Raw genomic sequence first — 22,683 nt, 5'->3', positions numbered from 1 at the left:
GCTCCCTGCAAACATGACTTTAGCAGGGATAAGCGGGCAGGGTTGCAAGTTCAGTGGTTTAGCAGTAGTGGTGTCTGAAGGGGAGGATAGTTTGTACTAGGTAACTGCATCTTAACTTTGGAGACCACATGATCTGTTTTAGCCTTAACAGCACCTTGCTCCTCTCTGTGCAGCCAGTCCAGTGACTAATAGCTGCCTGCAAAGAGAAAGGAAAAATTGTGTTTAAAGACAAGATTGATTGCTTTTTATTTATTTTCAATTCATTATTATTACAATTTTTAAACCAAGTAACAGGGTGAGTTCAGGGACTGCCCACCAGCAATGCCTGCAAAGAGGCCAGAGATAACGCAACATCACCTCTGAGTAAAGCCAATATTTTCCTTTACGCGATGACTTTCCATTTCCTGCCTGAATCCAGCAGATCCTCCTCCTGACAGGAAGGAGTGAAGTTCACAGAAGATTTATCAGCCTTTTCGGCACAGATTTATTCCCCATTACGAAAAACAACAACAGAAGCACCCACACCAAATTACACTAGATCCCCAGCTCAGACCAAAAGAAGCACTGACACTTCAGCAAGTATGTGCCTACTGGCACCTCAGAGCCCATAATCACATGCCTCAGGGCTGTTCTTCAAATAGAGCTGGAGGTAACCTTTGAATGTCTGTGGGTCAGTCATTGTAGCCTTGACAGCAGGGTCCTCCTTCATGGCCTCCATCCAGCGTTGGAGCTTTGGGGTGTGACTCAAAGAGCTACAGGAAAAGGAAAGAGACTGAGTAACGCAAATGGGAAACTTGGAGGGCATCAAGGAAGTAAAACAGCTTCAGCAGTTCTATTTTACTGCTTGTTTTGCTTTCTCCCTCCCAGTATAATGTTCAGCCCAGAGCAGGTGACAGAAATACCCATCAGATCATAGAAGACAGACTAGCATTTGGAAATTGAAGGAATTCTTACAGAGCTTGTGCACATTGCAAAGCTAAAAAAAACCCAACAAACAAACCAAAAGAAAAAAAACAACGCAAAAATGAGCACTTTTTGTGCAAGATATCAGCATGTTTTTGCCTATGTTATCCCTGCTGCAAAAAAAACACAGCTGCTCTTATGATCTGCTCTGAGTTGAGGGCAGAGGCTTGTTCAATACTGCCTCCCTCTGGAATGCTTTGTTAATGGTGATTCTTGAAATAAATGCTGTGTGCAGTGGTTGAGTCCTCCTCCACAACTCATGAACCTCTTCTCTCCTCTCTCTTACATACCAAGACAAGCTGTGCAGTTTGTATTACCCTGCAACCCAGCAGCTCAAAACACAGACACAGTCTATTGGGGAAACTGAGGACTTGACTAACAGACTAAATCTGTAAACCCAGACACCTTTGAAAAAAAAAAAAAGTGTGGCAAATTGAAAAGCTTAACAATATAATTTGTTATTTTCATTCTCTTCTGTCAGACTGACCCAAGTACTTTGCATTACAATCTCCGACTGACAAGTTTAGTTAATGCATAACTTCTCCAGGTAGCATCTTTTCTTAACACGCAATGGCTCAGATCCTCAATCATTCAAATACCTTCATGACTATAGACCTATGGTCCCTTCCAATCAAGGGCGACACAGGAGACGAAGTCAGTCACCAATCCATCAGCAAAGCCATCATTTTACAGCGCTAGAAGTTTCAATGCGAAGGATTCCCTGAATCTATCTTCTTCTTCAGTGCATAGGATTCCCTGGCACCTTTCTTGTTCTTCAAGAATGCTTCAGGCACCAGGGTGAGACTAACTGTTCTACATTCATCCTCCACTTTTATCACCCGCTTCCCCATACAAGCTGACTCTTTAGACCTGTTTTAAGCCAGCTATAAAACAGTTTTCCTTTGATACCATTTCCCTATACATTAACACAATACCATGGTAACCAGAGCTGTTTCAGGACATAACAGACCAAGACATTTATTGACATACTAAAAAATGCTATTTCAACAGGGACAGACCTATTAGCTACAGCAAGGTAGCATACAGTTTACCCATCTCAAGACAAAGATCACACTCCTTTGTCAACCTAGGATTTCTAAAGAGGAGCAGAAGACTGCATTTCAAGTCTGAGGTTTTAGACCAAGAAATTTGAACCTAGGCCTTCATAACTCCACCCCCTTCAAATAAAGACGATTTTCATCTGTGATATTAGGGGCTGAAAGTCCTGTATTTTGACCACTTCTTCCAGATCTGTCACAATTATTTGGTGGGAAAACAGACCTTGTGAAAGAAAGCCTGTTCTCAGAAGATCCCTGAACAATTAATCTCTCTTATGAGAAGATGCTTCCCCCAAACTGTAACACAATACAAACTTTCTTCAGAGTGTATGCAAAGAATATTTATGCTGAGGCACTTCAGTATGCACTAGAAGCCAGGCGAGGTACTCACTCCTTCAGCTGCAATGGTTCCAGACGTTCAAACCACGGCCAGATCATGTAGTCAATCATGGAGATTGAGTCCCCACCGTAAAACACAGTGTTGCGTTTGGACAGAATCTGTGAAGGGTGAGAGATGACAATTGGCCTCAGAAGGAAAATTACCGCAGCAGGATAATACAGTAACAAAACATTCCCACCTCATAGTGGAATGTAGGCATACTGAAGGGATCAGACAGCAAATAATGCAGGAACCGCATGTTTCTCCTGTGCGCACAGTATTGGGGGAGTCAGAGCTAGTCAGCTGTATTATCAAGCTTAACGATTTCGTACACTGTCATTCCAGCTCTTCTCCAGTGGTTCAAAAACTGTCACAAACTATTAATCACTAGCGAGCTGCAGCTTGTGCACAAACAAAAAGGAATTTAGCTCTCAGAATCTGTCAGTTCATGATGTCTTACTTGTCAAAAAGCATTAGTGGCACAGACTAACCAAACATGAAAATGCACATACATTTCTTGAGCAATAAATCCAGCTAAATTTAACATCCAGGTAAACTAGAACATTGTTTTAGCAAGGACTCTTTTTCCCATGGCAGTTGGGGCCAAGTGGTGTCAGGAAAACATTTCTAACATTACATCTAGAACTGGATTTGATTCCAGCTGCAAAGGAAACAGGAAACAAGTGTAAAATCCACAGAGAAAGATCCCCACAGCTCAGCACAGAAAGCGAGGCCACAAAGAACACAGCAAGTTCTGTTACATTTATGTTTCTGATATGTTTCAAGTGCCATGGTTATCCAAGTTTCACATGCTTTAAAGAACCTCCAGAGCTTGGTCTCTTCTTTCATATGACTAGTCCCTCTCTCTTCAGGCACTTTGGCATTTTAAAGGTGGAACTTGAGAGACCTTACAAATCTTTGTCTTTTTGGACACACAACACTATAATCCCATGGCATTTACTCCCTGTCCCCTAACTACCATGATCTAGTAGAAATTTTAAAGCAGTCCTTCAGGAAGCATCAAGCTGTCTGAATTACCAGGTGTCTGGCAGAACATAGCCCAGCAGTTGCACAGTTGCAGAGACAGGAACACAGCTCCCTCTGTTGGGTAGCAGCAACCCAAATACAGAGGTGTTTCAAAACACTTCCCTTCTTGAATATCTCTTGCAGTAGGCTGAGTGAAGTTTGTATGGCTCTGTTCCTCCTTCCCACCCTCAGCTGACCGTCAGCTGCTGCTGCAAAATCCTTCAGGGTATTGTAAAATAGAGACACTGGAGGAGCAGCAAGTATTTCAAAGCATTAATAAAGCAGGAAGAATGTTAATTCTTCCTTAACATTTAATAGATCTGTATTTCAGGGAAGAGAAACACACATGGCATCACCCCAAGAACTCTTTGTCATCTGCACTACTCCAGCATTAGCCCAATCAGACAGACAAGACTACCCTGAAAACAATTTTACTTTGGCAACTCAAGGGGGTGGGGAGGCAGAATGCACAAGACTGTTAGGAGAATTAGGAGAGTACTAGAAAGCTATTGCTAGCTTTGCACCAGAAGAGAAACACTCTGGAGGAACACTTCTTCATCTAGCCAGACAAGCATTAGTCACGGCTGCTAAAGATGCAGAAGAAATGGGTACACAATACAGTCAAATCCAACAGCTGTTCAGACTAGCCAAGAGCCACTACTGACACAGATTGTGAAGTTGCTAATACAGCATCGAAGTCACCTGACGCTTCCTGGAGCTCTGCTGAAGTTCCATTACACCACCATAACAGAACATGGCCCAGGGACGGATTTCTACAAGGGACAGATTACATTCTGCTTCCCAACACCCCCGCTCCCCCCACCTCAACAAAGATAAGCTCTTGAACAAAAAAGATTTTATCATCACCAGGCTATCTACACTGATTTCAGCAGAGCTACAGCACAGGTGCTCTTCAGCAGCTCAGACTCTTCAGCCCTTGCTCTTAGAACATGCTGCAAGGTCTCCTTACATTTAAAGCAGAACAAAGATATCTAAGACAACAGCAGCCAAGCTAGGCTTCAAAAAAAAACTCCACAAGTTTACACAACCCTCATCATACAGATGAAGTTAAGTTTACCTGCTTAGAATTTACCCTAATGGTGCTGCTGTGCATCCTAGGTTGGGGGGAGTAAATTGAAAGATTGTTCATTGCTGTAATACCATCTAAGGAAGAAGAGATCTAGCTCCAAAGCATGAAAGAAAAAAGGGATCACACAATCATTGGCAACGTGCTTGTTACCATGAAATACTCTTACCTCTTCAAGTTTGCCAAACTTTTCAGCAATCTCCGCTTTCAGTGCTGTGGTATCCTGTCCATCTTTGACTGCCACAAAATACTTGAAAACTATGGGTGTTATCTATACAAATGAAAGCATAACGTTTTTAATGTTCCTATTACAATAACACAAGCAAGTCACTCAGAGATTAACATGTTAAATTAGATGTTAAGATACTAGATGCAAGTTAAATGTTTAAGATTTAAAGTGTTAAATAAAGTCCGTTAATAAAAATCTTTTATACTTCAGAAAAGGGAAGCAAAGGGTCAAAGGAAGAATGAATGCAGATACTAATGAATTTCAATCTTCTAATAAGAGGAGAAGAATGAAAAGAAGGGCATGTTTCCCATTTGCAGACACTACGAAAAAATGTAGCAAAAAAGGTAGCAAGGTGCAGAGTGGTACTCTCTTATAGAATCACAGAATCATTAAGGCTGGAAAAGACCTCTAAGATCATCAAGTCCAACCGTAAAAGACGTTTTCCCAGTTACGCATTTCTGAAATCCAAATGCACTTTCATTATCAACATTTAAGGTACTTTAAGAAAGATATGCAGCCCAGGATATGCAGGCTTCTACAGACCCGTACATTTTCTAATTTGGTAATTGCCAAAGAAATTAGCGTACAGTACCAGAGAGTTGCCCAGTGGCCAAGTTTAACTAAATTATTTTCTTAAAAGCTCATAGACATTTTTCTAAGACCTTGTCATTAACACAACCGACATTCAGTGCACATTTAATTTCTTGCAACATGCTTCCCTGTAACCCTCTTCCCATCATGCCCATTCAGAAAGGCCTGTTGTACATATACCCTCCCTTCTGTCCCCCTTCTTCATCCACATCTATTTGCCATCTTCCATTGCTTCCTCTCCTCTGCTGCCTCATAACCAAGCTGACTTGTTTCACTTCATAGACCCTTTAAAGCACATGATTGTACACAGAGGTTACTTCCAGTCAGTCACAGTGCCCAGCTCCAACCCCTACTGAGGGCCAAAACCAGTCTCATTATACATGTCCCACATCTACAGCCAGCTGCCAGCTCTTGTCCATGGTTGTGGGCTCTCTCAGTCAGGCACTCTTCACAATCTGCATTCATACGGTACTTCCTATTGAAAGACTTGGATTAAAATACAGCAATTGTCACTGCCTAGGTCTTGAGCATTCAGCTGTTTTGGTCTACTAACCTTTGCTCAAAATCCCACCTCAGTCTTTCACTTTTCACTAGTTTGGCTTTCACACTTTCACTAGCTTGGCTGTCTTCCCACATCCATCCCCACACATAAATGCTGGGAGCAATTCAGACACACAGTGGTGTGGATGTGCTCACAGCAAGAGATCCCAAATAACCCCCCCAGTTACTTAAACGCATGTGCTGGTTTTGGTTGGGATAGAGTTAGTTTTCTTCATAGCAGCTAGTATGGGCCTATGTTTTGGATTGGTGCTGAAAACAGTCTTGATAATTCAGGGATGCTTTCGTTATCGCTGAGCAGTGCTTACACAATCAAGGCCTTCCCTGCCTCTCACCCCACCCCACAAGCGAGTGGGCTGGGGGTGCACAAGAAGTTGGTAAAGGACACAGCTGGGACAGCTGACGCCAACTGACCCAAGGGACATTCCACACCAAATTATGTCAGGCTCAGCATATAAATCTGGGAGAAGAAGGAAGGAAGAGGGGGATGTTTGGAGTGATGGCGTTTGTCTTCTCTAGTAACCATTACGCATGATGGAGCCCTGCTTTTCTGGTGATGGTTGAACACCTGCCTGCCCATGGGAAGGGGTAAATGAATTCCTTGTTTTGCTTTGCTTGTGTGTGAAGCTTTTGCTTTACCTTGTTAAACTGTCTTTATCTCAACCCACAAGTTTTCTCACTTTTACTCTTATTTTCTCTCCCCTATCCCACCCGTGGGGAGTGACTGAGCGGCTGCATGGTGCTTAGTTGCTAGCCAGGGTTAAACCACAACAATACTTTTCCCAGACACAAGACCTGCCTTAAAGGATGAAAGCAGCATTGGCAACAGTGCTTCAGGGTTTAGTGCTACGGTAAAGTAAGAAACACAATCCCACCCTGATCGCGCAGTACCTTTGAGAAGTGTTCCAAGAGCATCTTCTGAAAGGCTCGCTCGTATGGGTCCGAAGGCATTAACTTCTTCCCTGGAAATGCTTCATCCAGATATTCACAAGTGATTGGGGACTCATAGATCAGCTGGCCCTTGCTGTTCTCCAGAACAGGAACCAGCCCAAAGGGGTTCTTCTCAAAGAACCAGTCAGGTTTGTTCTTCAGATTGATGTTGATTATTTCATGGCTAAAAGATCAAAAGAGACAAGGCCCAAACAGGCTCAGTTCTGCTACAGTGCACTCCATACCACAATCACATGCAGTCATTACACTGCAACAGCTACAGTACTTGAGAGGCTATACCTAGTCTTCCCCTAGGCTGTACCTAGTCTTCCCCGGCTGTACCTAGTCTTCCCTGAAGTCCTCTGCAGGACTAACCATTTGACCCATAGAAATACTGCCAGGGAGCACTTCCCTTTGCTGGAGAAAAATCAGCGCTGACTTACAATGAGTTGTTTCTTAAACTAATAAAAGACACATGAACAGACTACAAGAACACAACAGAGACAGCCCTTACAAGTCATGCTAAAAACAAAGGTTAAGCTCAGAATTCAGCACACAGAATGCTCATGAACCTCCATGTGATAAGAAAGCAGCACTTGATTGCAAATAAGCTACACTCCAATAAAGAAATGCAGAGCTTACACAGTCAAGGCCTTTTCTACAATCTGACCTTACGCCAAAAAGCAAGTCAGGAGAGCATCCTACCTACTTATCTTCCCCACCTGTGGCCTCACATAGAACAGGTGTTTAGGGTAAAGGCAAATAGATAGATTAAGAAAGATACACAGGAAATACATCTATGATACATTAACGAACCATAAGTTATATGCTATGTTTTATGTGACCCCAGGAAACCCCTAGTAAGCCCAAAGGTCTGCTAAACACAGCTGAACCATCAAAACAACTGAAAGGTTACCAGAAGATGACTACTACTTCTAAGGTAGCCATAAAACCCCTCCAAAATCACGATACTAAAACAAACCTCCAAGCCTCAAAATCACTCCAAAGACACTAAATAAAGACAGAACTAAACTGACCTTGAAGTTTTAATGCACCTCGTCTTTTGAAAAAAAGACCCAAGATAAAACAAAACAAACCCAACTCTCATATTGTTATCAGGGGAACTGAGCACTAAGCATTCGCTATGCTAACGTGGAGTCCCAGCCCAGTGCTGGTTAACAAACAGTTGGCAGGCCTTGGACTTGGTGGGAATTGGAAAAAAGGTGGAAAAACACATTCCTTTGAAGCTGTAAACTGAGGGAAGAATTAGTCCCCCTTTAAAAACACTGAAATGACATGGCTGTCTTGAAAAAGAAACAAACACAAGTACTGAATTCCATTAACTTACTACAGCACAGGAATAAGAAAACAGTATAGGAACACAGTACATTTCCTCCTTTAGAAAGGCCACTCATTTACTATTGTGTTTTGCTAAGCAGTAATATAACAGAAACACCAAATATTTGTATCTCCTAGAATTTTCACTGCAGTTTACATTAAAACCAAACAACAACATACATTAAGGCTCTATTCACGTTTACCCTGGACAAGCTCAAATGCTATTATTGTAGACATTCAGGATGACAGGTGAGAAGAAAAAAATCAGCTTGGGTTTTTTCCCCTATGGATTTACTTTGGGCCTTTACATAACTGATTTCATACACAGCCTACTTACTTCCCACTTCAGCAAGATGCCCCTTCCTAAAAAAGTCTTAAGAAGTTCAAGCTTTACAGGAAAGTTAACCACAGAAGCCTCCTTTCATTCAGTTCTTTCAGGCGTCTTTAATTAAGAGCCATTTAGGATGCCCGGGTGAGAAGGGAAGTTGAACCGCTCCCGGCGAGCCGTGACAGGGCGCCGGGCCGGGGGAGCGGGGGCGCCGGGCCGGGGGAGCGGGGGCGCCGGGCAGGCCTCACCTGATGCCCTTGGCGCGGAGGACGAGGCGCGCCCTCTGGGCGAAGGGGCAGAACCGCATGCTGTAGAGCCGGATGACCCCCTCGGGCACAGGCCCCGGAGCAGCGCTGCCTGCGGAGAGAACCGTCCCGGCCGTTACCGCCGTTACTCGCCTCACGCACAGCTCCGCGACCCCTCCGCAGGCCGCCCAGCCCCGGCCGAGGCGATGCGGCAGCCTGCCCGCTTCCCCGCCCGCCGGGGCCGCCCCTTACCCTTGCCCAGGCTGCAAGAGTGATCGCCCGCCATCACGCCGTGCTGGGTCGAGTTCAGCTGAGCTGGGCTGGGCTGGGCTGGGCTGGGCTGCGCCGCCGGCCCCGCCCGCGGGGGGCGGCCATGCGGAGGGCGGGAACCACAGCGCCTCAGCGGGCTGCCGGGGCGCCTGCCTCCGTCCGTGCCTGCTCCGGGGAGTGTGGGCACCCTGCCTTGGTGTCATGGTTTTAGCTGGGATAGAGTTAATTTTCTTCACTGTAGCTGGTACAGTGCTGTGTTTTGGATTGAGCATGAGAATAATGTTGCTAACACACAGATGGTTTAGTTGTTGCTAAGTAGTGCTTACTCTAAGTCAAGGGCTTTTCCAGCCTCCCATGCTCTGCCGGCTGCACAAGAAGCGGGGAAGGCAGGAGGCACTGCCGGGACAGCTGACCCAAACTGGCCAAAGCGATGCTCCATACCATATGACGTCATGCCCAGTATATTAACTGGGAGGAGCTGGCCGGGGGGAAGCAGCGATTGCGGCTCAGGGACCAGTGGCATCGGTTGCGGGGTGGTGAGCAGTTGCATCACTTGTTTGGTTTGTTCCCCCCTCTCCCTCTTGTTATTTTGCTTTTCATTATATTATTGTTGTTATTATTATTACTCTTACTGTTTTAATTATTAAACTGTTCTTATCTCAACCCACGAGTTTTCTTACTTTTGCTGTACCGATTCTCCCCCCCATCCTGCTGGGGTGGGGGCAGTAAGCGAACGGCTGTGCGGGGCTCAGTTTCTGACTGGGGCCGAACCATGACACTTGGGTGGCTGGCACCACGGAGCACGGAGAGCTCGGGTTTGGGTGGGAGGAGTGTTGCATGCCCTGGTTTGAGCTGACCACCCTCTCCGCCAGGCCAGGGGTGCTGCTGTTAATGCCCTCTTCTGTAAAACCGCAGTACAACCCCCCCTGCAGCTGGCACTCCCATTTCAATGGCAAACCTACAGCAAAACCCCATCCCACATGCCTGGGTATTTTCAAGCGGCGCCTCCAGCAGCTGGTAAAGCACCAGGCCTCCTCCCCGCACCGGTCCTCCCAGGCCAGGCCTTCACCCACTACGGCAGCACTGCATCACCTATTCCCTTCCAAATCCGATCCCATCCCCCCTTGAGGATAACAGAGTTCTCGCTCCTGCAGCATTCTGCTTCATGATGAAAACCCAAGAGGAGGCAACAAATAACCTAACAGTTACGTGGGGGACACAGCAAATGTTAGATTTAATTTAATTACTACCTTGCAGTCATAGAGGGACTCATGCTTGCTTCTGCAAACGTGATCTGTGGGACCATCAGTATGTTCATAGAGCAAAAGAGAGAACTGAAGCACAGGCTGAAGTCCTCCACATCCCTTTTGCTCCCTCTTCAGTTGAGGTGACGGCACCTTTTCCTGGGGTATGATAGTGGAAACAGAGGAGCTTTCCTCTTAATGCATTTCACACAGTGATCTATGGTTCCAGAAGTAAAATGCTTCCCCTCCTGGGGCTCCACATGCTTCCACCCAACCTTCAGGCCACCACTGTACGTTACTAGGAAATTTGTAGGCACCAGAGGGCTAGGGCAACAGTAGCTGAAGGGAGGGACGGTCCTGGCCATGGACGAGTCTCTGTCAAACCCCAAGGCCAACAGAAGACCTCAAGCTTCTCCAGTCTCCTCAGTGGATCCATACTTGCACAGTGGGGAAGCTTTGACTGTTGATGACTCTTGGTTTGGTCAGGTCACAAAGACCAATATTTTCTGTGGTGATCTCTCCTGCGGGCAAACACTGAGATAGCCACTAGTAAAGCAACCATGAACCTGGTGCCATTGTCCATTTGAATAGAGCAATATGATTTTTTGTTAAGTTGTTGCTGTTTATGTAGTTAATAAGCAGCTCTGCAGTGAAAGGGAGTTATAATTCATTGCACAAGCCTGCCATGCCCAAGGCGAACAAAAGCTGTAATAAGATGTCCTTTGCCAACAAGATAATTTCTACCATTAAAAAAATCTGCATTAGAGGACATTTTTCTCATTCCTCTGAGGGCCTGCCCTTAGGAAAGATTTAGCAACATTTTGGGTCATGAAAACAGAAAATCCATTTGAAGTTTCTTCTAGCAATTAAGAGCACAGGCAGCCTGCATACTCACAGCCCAGAGACAGGCACATGGGAGCTCAGAGCAGCACCATGAAATCTGCCTGCTACAGTAGCCCCTCAAAGGCACCATGGAAAAATAAACCCATTTCCTCATCCTCTCTTGGTTTTGCATGGCATACAGAGCACCCGTGGAGACAAAAGGCAAGGTACAGGCTTGTCCTGCTGACTCTGGACAGCAGGGCCACCCTCTGCTGTTGCTCTGTGGTGCTGTGGGTGTGTAACAGTATCGCAAAACTGCACACTGCCGCTGTACTGATAAGTGACAACAAACTAACATAAGCAAGACACCATAAATAACATTTCTCCCTTTAGGAAAGGGAAAAGGAGACATTATTGCTAATTCTGCTTTTTAAATACTTGGAGGATCTTGGTGTGTTACCATGCTAAAAGCCATAAGTAGACAGGGAGGGATTGTAGTTGTACTTTCTCTACTACCTAGCAGCCAACTCCTCCTCAGCTCTCTGAGGCTGCAGGTGCAGCACTTCATGAAAGGAGAAACAAGAGAAGCAGTGGGAGAACAGGTACAGCTCTCACTACCTAAAAGGCCCAATGCTGCTGGAGCAGGAGTAGTCAGCATGCACTGCAGCGCGGTCCAGTGGGACGGCCGAGGGAAGGGGCCCCGGCTCTCCCTCGAGGCTGACCCTTTTCCACACCAGGTAAAGCTACCTGCTTCCTAGACAGCGCAGCAATGATAGCCCGGGTTAAAGGCCCCACACACCAGTGCCTCGGGCGCAGAATTACCCCATTAGCCGCCTGTACTGCTGCTGGCCTTTTAAATACCGACCCGTGCTCATTGGTTGGTTGGCGCACGGACGCGGGCCAATCAGCTCTCTGTTTTAAGCCTGGCGGGAGGTGTGGTGTCAGCTAATGGTAGAAGGCGTTCTTGTTCCTAAGAGACGGTTGTAAGCGAGCTGGTGGCGGCGTGAAGTGGATGGAGGCGGCCGCTGAGGCCCCGAGTGCGGGCCCCGCCCCGGGGGAGCTGCACGCCGAGGCCCCGGGGGGCAGCCACCACCCCTCGGCCGGGGAGGCCGCGCTGGAAGTGAGGTGGGGCCGGCCGGGCAGCCCGCGCCCCTCGGCACACGCCGCAAGCTCCTGAGCGCCTTGGCTTTGGTGGGGTGCCCGGTGCCCAGTCCTGCGCCCCCGGGCCCAGGTCCTCTCATCCCGGGTCGGCTCTGTGCAGCTGTCGGGGAGTAGGGCAGGTCTAGCAGGGAAAGGAGGAGAGGCTGCTGTGCTGTGGGTCTGTGGTAGAGCAGTACGTAGTTGCAGGGGGAGAGGGAAGGAAGTGCTTGCACTGCAGCATACAAGTGATAGGGCATGAGGCAATGGCCTCAAGTTGCACCACGGGAGATTTACATTGGATTTTAGGAAAAGCTGCTTCACCTGAAGGGTTGTCAAGCACTGGAATGGGCTCCCTGTGGAAGTGGTTGAGTTGCCATCCCTGGAGGTCTTTAAAAGACATGTAGATGGGGTACTTAGGGAACACGGTTTAGTGGGACTTGGCAGTGTTAGGTTTATGATTGGACTCGATCTTAAGGGTCTTTTCCAACCTAAATGATTCTACAATTCCATATAGTAGAGGCTGAGCCTTTGCTGGATTTGGATGAAACTTAGGTTCTCTGCCCTTAGCAGAGTAAACTTTAAGCTGGAGCTTGATAAGTTGATGAGTGTGGTATGAGTTGTTGTCTTTTTCAGCGTAGTGGTTCTTGCAGCACACAATCCTGATGAACTCTTGGGGTAATGCTTTTCTTTTCAGTACTTGACCTCGTGAACCCATACAGTTCAGTCCTGTTCGTGGCCACATCTTTCTTCTGCTTTACCCAGACTGCTTTAGCCTGTAGAATTTTCCTGGCTGTTCTGTACCCACTGTCATCATCTCCTGCCATGGCTCTTAATTTTCCTGGTATTCAAAGTCCTCACTCCTGCCTTTTTCTCTCAGCATCTTCACCAGCATGTCAGCAACTAAGATTCCCACTTCCCACAGACATAACCCACACTATATATAGAAAAAACGCACTTCTCTTCCAGACCTCTTGGCAATTCAACAACTTGCTTTTTGGTTCTGGACAAATAGGAGCTGTAGACAAATTAAGCCCTTCCTGCCCCACCTTGTTTGAGGCTTTCACAGCAATCTAGAATGTTTAGACATTTGTTTTTATGTAATGGGACAAATGTTGAAACTTCCTTGTCTATTTCAAGTATTTCAGCTGTTTCATTGACACTTAAAGGACATAGATCCATAATTATAGGTACAGCACTTCTAGTGGAAAGAAAGTTATTTCTTCTAGTAATAGGAGAAAAGGCTTCAGCCTTAACTGTTCTGATACTTGCAGAGTAAAAAAGATACCACCTGAAGCATGTCATTGCTATTTGGAGGAGGTCCCTTGTGTAAACTGGTGTTACTTGGAAGAGCTGTGACCCAGGTTTTGTGTGTTGTGAAAACACCATTATGAAATGAAAATATTATGCAAATAAATAATTTAAGCCCTATTTAATGTGAAGCAAAGCCCATTTCCATAAAACAGAAAAGTTTAAAGTTTGCCTGCCTTATACATTAATTTTAGCAGTGATAGTGTGCATATCAGTTTTAGAAGAAAGAGATAAAAACTATTTTGCAGTGGGCAATTGGAATGCTGTGTTCTGTGTCTTCAGAAAACAGAACTTTGACAAAACTCATGTTTCATATCATCTGTTTTGTATGAACTAGCACTGGTCAGTGGCAAAATGCTCTGCAAGGAAATTTCTGAGCAACTCTAATTATTTTGCCCCATCTACATTTCACCAGCTGGCAAAGTTTATGACTTAAATACTTCTGACACAATGTTTATACAGAACTGGAGACAGGCACAGCGTGGAAAACATGTGGGTGAGCCGTGGCTAATTACCTGACTCAGTGTGTACTGCACCAGTCATAGCTGACATCAGATAACAGCCTGAATCCTTGTCCCCTTAAGCCTTTACTGGTTGAATAAGGATGATAAATTGAGCTGTCATCCCATTAATTTATCCCTGCACACATTTTCTAGATTTCATTTTACATCTGTGAACAGAAGTTAAAAATACTTCGTTTTCACTGATTCAGATCTAGTGTTGGAGAAAAGCATAGAGCTGGTCCTGTGAGCATCTTCATAAAGGTTGTCTTAAGTGCCATGGCACGTCGTACATCCAGTTCTTGTGTAAAAGATCTGGAAAAACGTTTATCAGCTGAAATGTCTCCTCTTTGTTGCCATGGTGTTTGGTTCATCTGCACAAGCACGTGGTCAGCATGCTCCCACTCCCCTCTGGCTACACTTACTTCTTGGGTGTGTAGCAGAAGAGGCCAAGAGCAGAAACTACTGAAAAAAAGTCATGAGAAGTTACTGCTGGACATAAATATCTTAAGACTAGCCATTTAAAAATGTTGCTCACTATGAGAGTGCTGAGGCTGTAGTACAATCTTCTAGTAAGTGTACAGAGGATCAGCAGCTGAGCTGATCTTATGACTGACTTATGATAACGAAAGGAGCATAAAAACAGTACTTGCAATTGTGGAGGACAAAGATGTCTTCCAGTCAAATGCTGTTATTTGGAAGAAGAGGAGAGATGGAAAGTTTCTGAATACAAATTAGAATAGAAGGTGCTAACATCAGTGTTGTACACAGGATATTTGTTACGCTGCTGAAAGTCCTCTAACATGATATGAGCAGACTAAGCTGTAGGTCAGTCAGACATTTTCACTTAGTGGTAAATACAAATCCCTTTGGTAAGAGGACCGTGATGTTTATCTGCACACTTTCTGAAAGCTAAAAACATCTGCAGGCAGTTGTGAATTGTTGATGTTTTGTAATTTCATAAGCTGGCTCCTCTTCAGTAATTAATTTCAGTCCTTGTGTAACACATCCTATTTACATTCCAAAGTTTTACCATGTTGAAGTACGGCTATCTTTAAAGCAGAACAGTCCTTGTAGTTAGGTTCATGTAAACATGAGCCATGCCTTTGTATTTTTTATTTTATGCGGATGAGATGAACTATGACAGTGTAAAAAGGTTAAGCAAACACAATTGGGTCCCCAGTACAGATTGTACCTGTGTAATTCTTTCAGAGCAAAGGTATACTCTATTACTGTGACATATGAGTACCAAAACAGAGCCTGTGAACTGGCTAGCTTTAGTTTTGGTGAAAACAAAGAAATATAATCATCTCTCCATGTTTCTCCATGTTCTTATGACAGTCCTTTGTGCTCCATCAGGCTAAGATTGACCCAATGTCTTTGGAAACACTGAACTAGAATATGAGATCTTGAAGTTATTGTGGTTTTGCAGCGTTGGTAGGAGGATGAGTCTAACATCCCAAACATCAGTTCAGTGTAACTTAGGTTGCAACACCCTATTTTTCACAGTATTTTGAGAAATGTGTGTCTTTGATCAATGTTTTAATGTTCAGTTGCTCTTTCTTAAGTTGGGTTCAGGGATTCTCAAACAAGAACTTTGGGTTTATCAACAATCAAACTGTGTGCTACCCCTGTGGCAATTTCATCCTCTTCCTGGACACTGAAACAAAGATGACAACGGCGCTGCAGTGTCAGACTGGCCAGGTGGGAGCCTTTGCAGCGAACGCGAACAGTCAAGTGTTGGCCTTTTCAGACCGGAGGCTGAATCCCATCATCTATATCTACACTTTTCCAGAACTGAGTAAACTGACAGAATTAAAAGGTAGTGATGTGGTAACCCTCCCCATTACCATTTCATTAAAGCAATACTTAAATTATCCAGTTTCTGAAAGTTTTTTTTTATAAGACTTGAAAAACAGTGTGACAGGAAACTGTCTCATGACAAGATGCATGGAAAGCGGTGGAAGGAGTTTTCTACTGTACTACTTTTAATTAGGCTCAAGCTAGGGAAGTATATGATAATACAAAATGGAGCTGTTTTAAAGGGAAAACAAATGGAATAATACGGAATTCATTTTAGGAAAATATAGTCAGAATAACGAAAAAAATAATACTGCAGTTGGCTCCCAAACAGACTGCTGAAAGCCATGTTGAGAAATCTGAGATATGAGAGGAATGAGGGTTCTTGCTGTTAAACTTTGGTGTGTGGGATCTCATGTAGTTTTTCGCCTGTCTTATAACATTTCTCTCCTTAGTCAAGTGCTTACCCTATCCACGTTTCAGTTTCCATGCCTTTTAAATAAGGATCATGCTACTTGCTTATTTCATGTATATAAATGAAATTATGACTGCAGAGGATTTCAGGGTACTTGGGGCAAATATACTTTACAAATTCAAGGTATTATTGAATAAAATTGAAAAAATTCCGAGCAGTGATACATAGGGAACATTTTTATTATCAAATCAAAACAATAATCTGGAGTGAAGCAAAGGAATAAGGGGTCTAAAGAATGTCTTTAAAGAGTTAAAGTGGACATAAAGGAACTGAGAAGAGTACTGTATCTGTGATAGTACACAGTAAAGTCAGAGGCAATTAAAGACCATGTTCTTTAATTTTACATTTCAGGTAATGCTCAGCTGGACTACACCTTACTTGCGTTTAGTTTCGCAGGGCCATATCTAGCCTGTTACTCTTCAGTCCCAGAATTTGTTCTTTCAGTATGGTAAGAGTAAAAAAATCTCTAATACCATTTACATTTAATATTTGTGTGTGTGTGCTGTTTTAGCATAAATTAAGTTAACAGATGTGGAAGACACACTGGTTGCCTTCATCTTTTTTTTCCTTCTGATTGATCATTGTCTGCAAACTTACTTTACCAATTTTGCTGTTTATTTTATGGCATTAGTAGCCACTAGTCGGAATGACTATTACTTTGCTACAGGTATCTTCTACCTTCTTTGAATTTTTTTTATTTTGGAGTACTTCTAAAGTCTTCAGCATCAGTTAATTATCTGTCACCCTTGGAAGCTGAGTGCCATGCTGTTTGTGAAAGTTATTTGCCTGCTGAAAACAGGAAAAGCGTTCTAAAGCTGATTTCTATTTTTTTGTCCCCCTGGACCGTTCAGTGGTCCTCTTAATTACTTGTGCTTGATCTGTGTTCCGTCTTACAGTTTTGCTTGGTGATTACACTGCCATGGGTCACTGGGTTAGATCATAATTTTCTGCTTATTGTGATGAAAATAAATATTGTATTATCCAGTGCAGATACAGAAAGTTAGACTATTTAGTTTTTTAAATTCTTCTGTAAAAATCTAATCCTGCCCTTGCCTCCATTGCCAGCAAGCTTCTATTGATTGTAGAGTCTGAGCAGTTCTTCAAAACAAATGGGGAGGGTGGAGTAGGAGGAAGGCAAGCAAGGACATGTAAGGAACATTCTGTATACTCCCAATTTAATTATGACCTTTTCTTGTACAATGATTAGTGAAGAGGCAGAAGCTCCTGTAACTTCAGAATTTTAGGAATCATAGTAGATACTATTACAGATGCCTCTTTTTATTCCTTATGAAGAAGAATAGTGTTTGCTGTGAACTCTGATCATACAGAGTGTTTCAGGACGGATGTCTGTGTGTATATCACAGTAGAAACCAACAGGACAGCCTCACTTGCCTGAAGAGCTTATGTGCTTGTCACAGCAGAAATAACACACGTGTTCTAATGTGTTCATTGTGCACATTTAAACAAAAGTCCACCATCTTGAAAGACTTATCTAGATTATGCTTAAAAATATAAATATCTAGAAATGTTTAAATGCTTTAAAGTGGTGACAATTTCCAAGGCCAAACAATTTAAACCTATTTGAATCAGCATGAATATGACTATTAGTAGCTAATTGTCATCAAAGAACCATCCTAGCTTCCAGTCAGAAAGAATTTAGCAACAAAATAGAACTACCTAACAATATTAAACTTAGAATTTATCATAACTTGAACAGAGGTGTGTGAATTTTGTGTGAGATCAGGACCTTCATTTTTGCAGTTGGATTATATTCTGCATTCATTGTAGAAATGTGTGTGTACAGATGAAAGAAATCTCAGGGTTTAGCATTTAGTCTGTCATTACCATATGATGATTGCACAGTTCCTATATTTTAAGCAGATAGTTTGGAATCAGAGGTATAAGAGATGTTTTGAAAGTTATGTCAGTCTCAAAATACAGAAAGCTTATGGATAACTAAAAGCTGCCTTTCATCTGAGATATTTTATCCCTAGATCTTTATTCTTTTCTGTTCAAAGGAAAGGCTTAATGCCAGATTCTTTTTCCGATATATGTACCATATAGTTTCAGATCTTAATAAATAATCTACTATAAAAGAGTCTTGGCACTATCTGCTAGGTATGAGATGAGAACGTGCTGACAGATCTTTAGAAAGAGAGCTAAGCTGATATCTTTTAAAGTCAGAATTGCAGCTTATAGCTTTCTGTAATTTTAATGAGAGTTACTCTGTGTTTGTGAATACTTCTTACTTTTTGCATATGCTATCAATATTAACCATTGTCTTCCATCCTGATGTGTTTCTGTGAGTCAATTTATTACAGGCCGGAACAACAGGATTATACTAAATCCATTTACAGCAGTGTATGCATTTTAGGTTTTTTCCCTCTCAGCAGTAATGACAATACTAAAGCTATAAATGCTATTTAGATTAACAGTCAGATATATTCTCCAAGAAATTAAGAAACAGTTTTATCCATTTTCTTGAAATGATGTTAATCAGTTCTTGGGCAGCGCCTAAAAATGCAAATGCAGTCAAGAATTCATCTGGATAATGGAGAAATATGGCAATTAGATGGTGAGAACATAAAATAGGTTACACTGGGCAAAGGAAAAGTCAGTGGAAAGCAGATTTCTGAGGCTGTGTCAGCTATACACAATGGCCCCACACAAATTCTGCCCTGTTTTGTGCTCAAGTTAGTTAATGAAGCCATAGCTTGCATGTCTGCATTCACAACACAATTACTGTATTACCTAAGTAATTAATCCATAGATAATCATGGGCTGACTGTGTTTTATTTCCTAATACCTTCCAACTGCAAGCCTGCAAGTGCTGTAATCATTATTTTATGGATTGGAAAAGTAAGGCTGAGGTCTGGGTGCTGAAGAGTTAATTGTTTGGGCCTATTCAAGTAGTCAGTGATGGAACTGATAAAAAAAATCTGTGTCTCTTGTCTCTGTTGATCTTTTCACAACAGGAGTGGTAGTGTTGGTAGTGTTGCTAAAATGTCAGTTTTCAAAATTGTTTTACTATTCAATCTTTTTTGTAGCAATAATAATTTTATGTGTGGCTTTTCATTCTCAAGCAGACCTTACTTGTCTGACAGCAGAAATTTTTTGTCAGTGACAAAGTATTTGTTTTCCAGACTTGATCCTGAATGTCAGTCATAATCACATCCAGAACTTTGGCTTGAATGTTTAATGGATTTGATTTTCTTTTACTCTCCTTAATGAAGGAACTGGCAAGAAAATGTCCTCCTGTGTAGTGAGTCTCAGCCAGGAGTAACAGTGACGTCTTTAAGTTTTAACCCTATGAATTGGCAGCAACTGTGTTTTGTTAGTGAGAGCTCTGTCACTATCTGGCATATCGAAAGGAATAATGATGAGCATCACCTTAAGCGAAAGTAAGTGGAACGCCCTTCAGGGTAAGAGAAAGATCTAGAAGTGCATTTTAATAACTAAGACTAGCAACCTACATCTGTTTGCAAAGAATTTAATCCAATTTAGTTCACCTAGCAGCTGCAATCAGTAACTGCTAAATCACAGCCAGTGTGAATCTGTCTAGTCAATCAAGTGAATTGAATTTATTATTTCATTTCTTAGCATTCACATGTCCAGTTTATGCACATCATGAAGCTAATACTAATCAGCTGCTTTGGCAGCCTCCTATCAAAAGCTGCACGACTGAATTAAGGTGGTGTCTGGACTGCTTTCTTGCAAGTGGCTGTGTTGAGCATTGCTTTTGTAGCTATGAAAGCACCAAATTTGGGTCAAGTTGCTTCCTAGTGAGTATAGTTAAACAATATGTTGTTGTACTCACAAATTGTATCAAAAGCAGTAGCAGTTTTCTGTGTGATTTCGAGCTTGTGTGGCCAGTTTACAGGTCCAGAGGGGGTAGCTCTGTCAATGCAATTCAGTGAGCACAGCAAACCTAGAGTCTATTTATGCTAAAATGTTTTTTGAGGATGGTATAAAAACAGTATGTATCATTCAAGTTGGAGGCCTTGAAGTATAACACCTATGCTGTTTCAGTGGCAGCTACTCTACAATTCCCAAGTGTGTTTAATCTTGTTAACTATGAATATAACCAACATATTGCCACTGACAGAGTTATACTAGTGAAAGTATAGACAAGGCCTTAATTTGCAATCTGAAAAGAATACTGAAGGTTTTTTTGCCTTTTGTCATTATAAAGTTCACATGTGAAAATACATATATACTCCTTTTTCCTCACTTTTTGTTCCATTCAGTAGAGGTTGAACCTCCACGAGAATCATTTCACATAACATTTTTCCAAGTCATAAATCAGTGTAGTTGTAAACTGTGCAATCCTCAACTCCTGCATTGTAACAGCCACCCATACACTCATTACCAGAGGGCAACGGGCAAATACTACTAATAATTTTTTGTCATCATTAAACTTTCTCCAAATAAACATTAAGCATGAATCCTCACAGTATATGCAAGTTAGGTGTGTGACTTTATTAACCCTGGTTCATAAGGAAACAGTAACGTGGAATAGTTGACTGTACAAGGCAACAAGAAAAGACACAGAGCTAGAACATGGCAATCTGTTTCTGCCAGTTAGGAATATTCCTCTTTTGTAGTAGAATTACTACTGCTATTCAGTGAAATGGTATGTGCCGTGTAGAATGATCGTCTACGACAATCCTCCACTACTCTTGCAGAAGTAAAGCCCATTAACTGAGTTGGTGTCTCAAAGTTTTGAAAATGTGCTTCTCAGTTTTGTATCAGCATTTACTATTTGTAATATTTCTTTTTCTCAGACAGTGCCTTTTATTTTTTCACAGCCCTGTGAAACTCCCTGACAGACAAGGGTCCGTGAATCTTCATAAGGATTTGTTTTTCCCAGTTTCTCGTAGTGAAGATTCATACTATGGCCCAGATTTGCCAGTTTCGGCCATTGCTGGACTGGTAGGAGATGAAGCAGAAACATTCATGGTAGTTACTAATTTTTTTTCCTTCTTACTATTCCAAGTCATTATGCTTTTTAATGCAAATAGGTATTAATAAATTAATAATTTTAATGTCTGTTAAACTCAGTAGATAGATCTGTTGTCTCAATATTTTTGAAATTCTTTTTTCCCAGAGGGTTTACAGGATGTACTGCTACTGTACAGTGCAGTACAATGTAGAGATTTCTGACACAGGTCCTAGCATGGTCATATATCTATGCAGTGGAGGTACTAATCCATATCCCAGAAGCAGTATTAGCATGTCAGCATTTAACCATGCCCAAGCTAATATGACCTGCTCAAACCTTGAAAACCTACTCCCATGCTAAACTGATAGTAACCTTCAGGTATCCTTACTTCCCTTCGAGACTTGTTTTCTTTTTGACTCTGAAAATGTCTCGAGCTATGGAAACATTGAGGGCTTTATTCCAGACAGCAACCCCTGCTTCTGAAATACATTCCCATACCACTGACAGCGTTGGACCTGCCCACTCGTCACTTACTTGTTAGCCTCCCTTGAGATGCCTCTTTTGAGAGGCTTCAAAAGTGTTCTCATTTTGTTTGGAATTTACTTTCACCTGACTACCAGACACATCTGCCAGTGTGAAAACATTTAACTTGCAAATCTGGGATTCTCTTCTAAGATTAAGACCACCAGTTTCTAATTGGTGGCTTGTGATATATATGAGACACCAAAACTACCATGCATAAGGTGATACTGGTATTATACTACATCTTTTCAATGGACAAGTGTGAGTTCTGAATTATCAGATCAGTATACCACAGGCTTCTGCCATGAACCTTTCTTATAAAGCAGAATAAAAAATAAAAATAGGGAATGTTGCTTTCCTGACCTTATCATCTTTTCATGGCTTCATGCATTTGCATTCTCAGATGTTTTTAACTGTGTAACTGCTGATGCCCTTGGTTTCCAGGACAATCAATAACTACAAACAAACATCCTGTACTGATGCTGATTACACATGAGCTGCTTATATTTCAGATCCTTAGAACATGGAAAATGAAGATAATGTGTGCTCATCGAGGGCATTGCCTTTTTCTTCTGCCTTACTGCCTCTTAGATTATGTGCAGATGATGAACTGCAAAAAGCACTTTTTTCTTTAACCTATAAAGTTAACTACAAGAGGTATTGGGGAAAGAAATAACTGCAATATTAGGTCTGTGAGGCTTAATAGAATTTGTCTGTCCTTGAATGGATGCTGCTGTTCCATCCAGGAACAGGTAGGTTCTTATGCTTGAACTTGCAGAACCATGTCATGAACTTTTTTACATGGAAAAGTTTTTGTGCTTTCAACCATACTAGATACCACTATAGGGTCTTTGCATTCCCAGACACCTTCAGAAAAACATGAATTTATTTTTAGCACCTTCACGGCGATTATGTTCTCCTTATACAT

The 22,683-nt window shown here is 42.6% G+C and overlaps 2 protein-coding genes across 2 annotated transcripts in view; one reads left to right on the top strand and one right to left on the bottom strand.

Annotated features, from left to right (window-relative positions):
* Positions 1–216: 216 nt before the first annotated feature.
* Positions 217–9,091, bottom strand: GSTO1 (glutathione S-transferase omega 1). The gene is made up of 6 exons (XM_075108274.1): positions 8,985–9,091; positions 8,736–8,844; positions 6,783–7,005; positions 4,683–4,784; positions 2,413–2,519; positions 217–752 (listed from the first exon to the last, which is right to left on the bottom strand). The coding sequence occupies exons 1-6, from the start codon at positions 9,016–9,018 to the stop codon at positions 599–601; spliced, it is 729 nt and encodes a 242-aa protein (XP_074964375.1). The 5' UTR covers positions 9,019–9,091; the 3' UTR covers positions 217–598.
* Positions 9,092–12,052: 2,961 nt separating this feature from the next.
* Positions 12,053–22,683, top strand: part of CFAP43 (cilia and flagella associated protein 43) — a 50,419-nt gene continuing 39,788 nt past the window's right edge. Inside the window, exons 1-5 of the mRNA XM_075107490.1 lie at positions 12,053–12,193; positions 15,585–15,838; positions 16,643–16,739; positions 19,525–19,692; positions 21,100–21,250. Coding sequence (XP_074963591.1) covers positions 12,081–12,193; positions 15,585–15,838; positions 16,643–16,739; positions 19,525–19,692; positions 21,100–21,250 — 783 coding nt within the window. The 5' untranslated portion in view covers positions 12,053–12,080. The remainder of the gene's footprint in view (positions 12,194–15,584; positions 15,839–16,642; positions 16,740–19,524; positions 19,693–21,099; positions 21,251–22,683) is intronic.

This window comes from Phalacrocorax aristotelis, chromosome 12, assembly GCF_949628215.1.
Source record: "Phalacrocorax aristotelis chromosome 12, bGulAri2.1, whole genome shotgun sequence".
Lineage (NCBI taxonomy): Eukaryota > Metazoa > Chordata > Aves > Suliformes > Phalacrocoracidae > Phalacrocorax > Phalacrocorax aristotelis.
The sequence above is the reverse complement of the archived record's forward strand: the minus strand, read 5'-3'. Positions and strand labels throughout refer to the sequence as shown.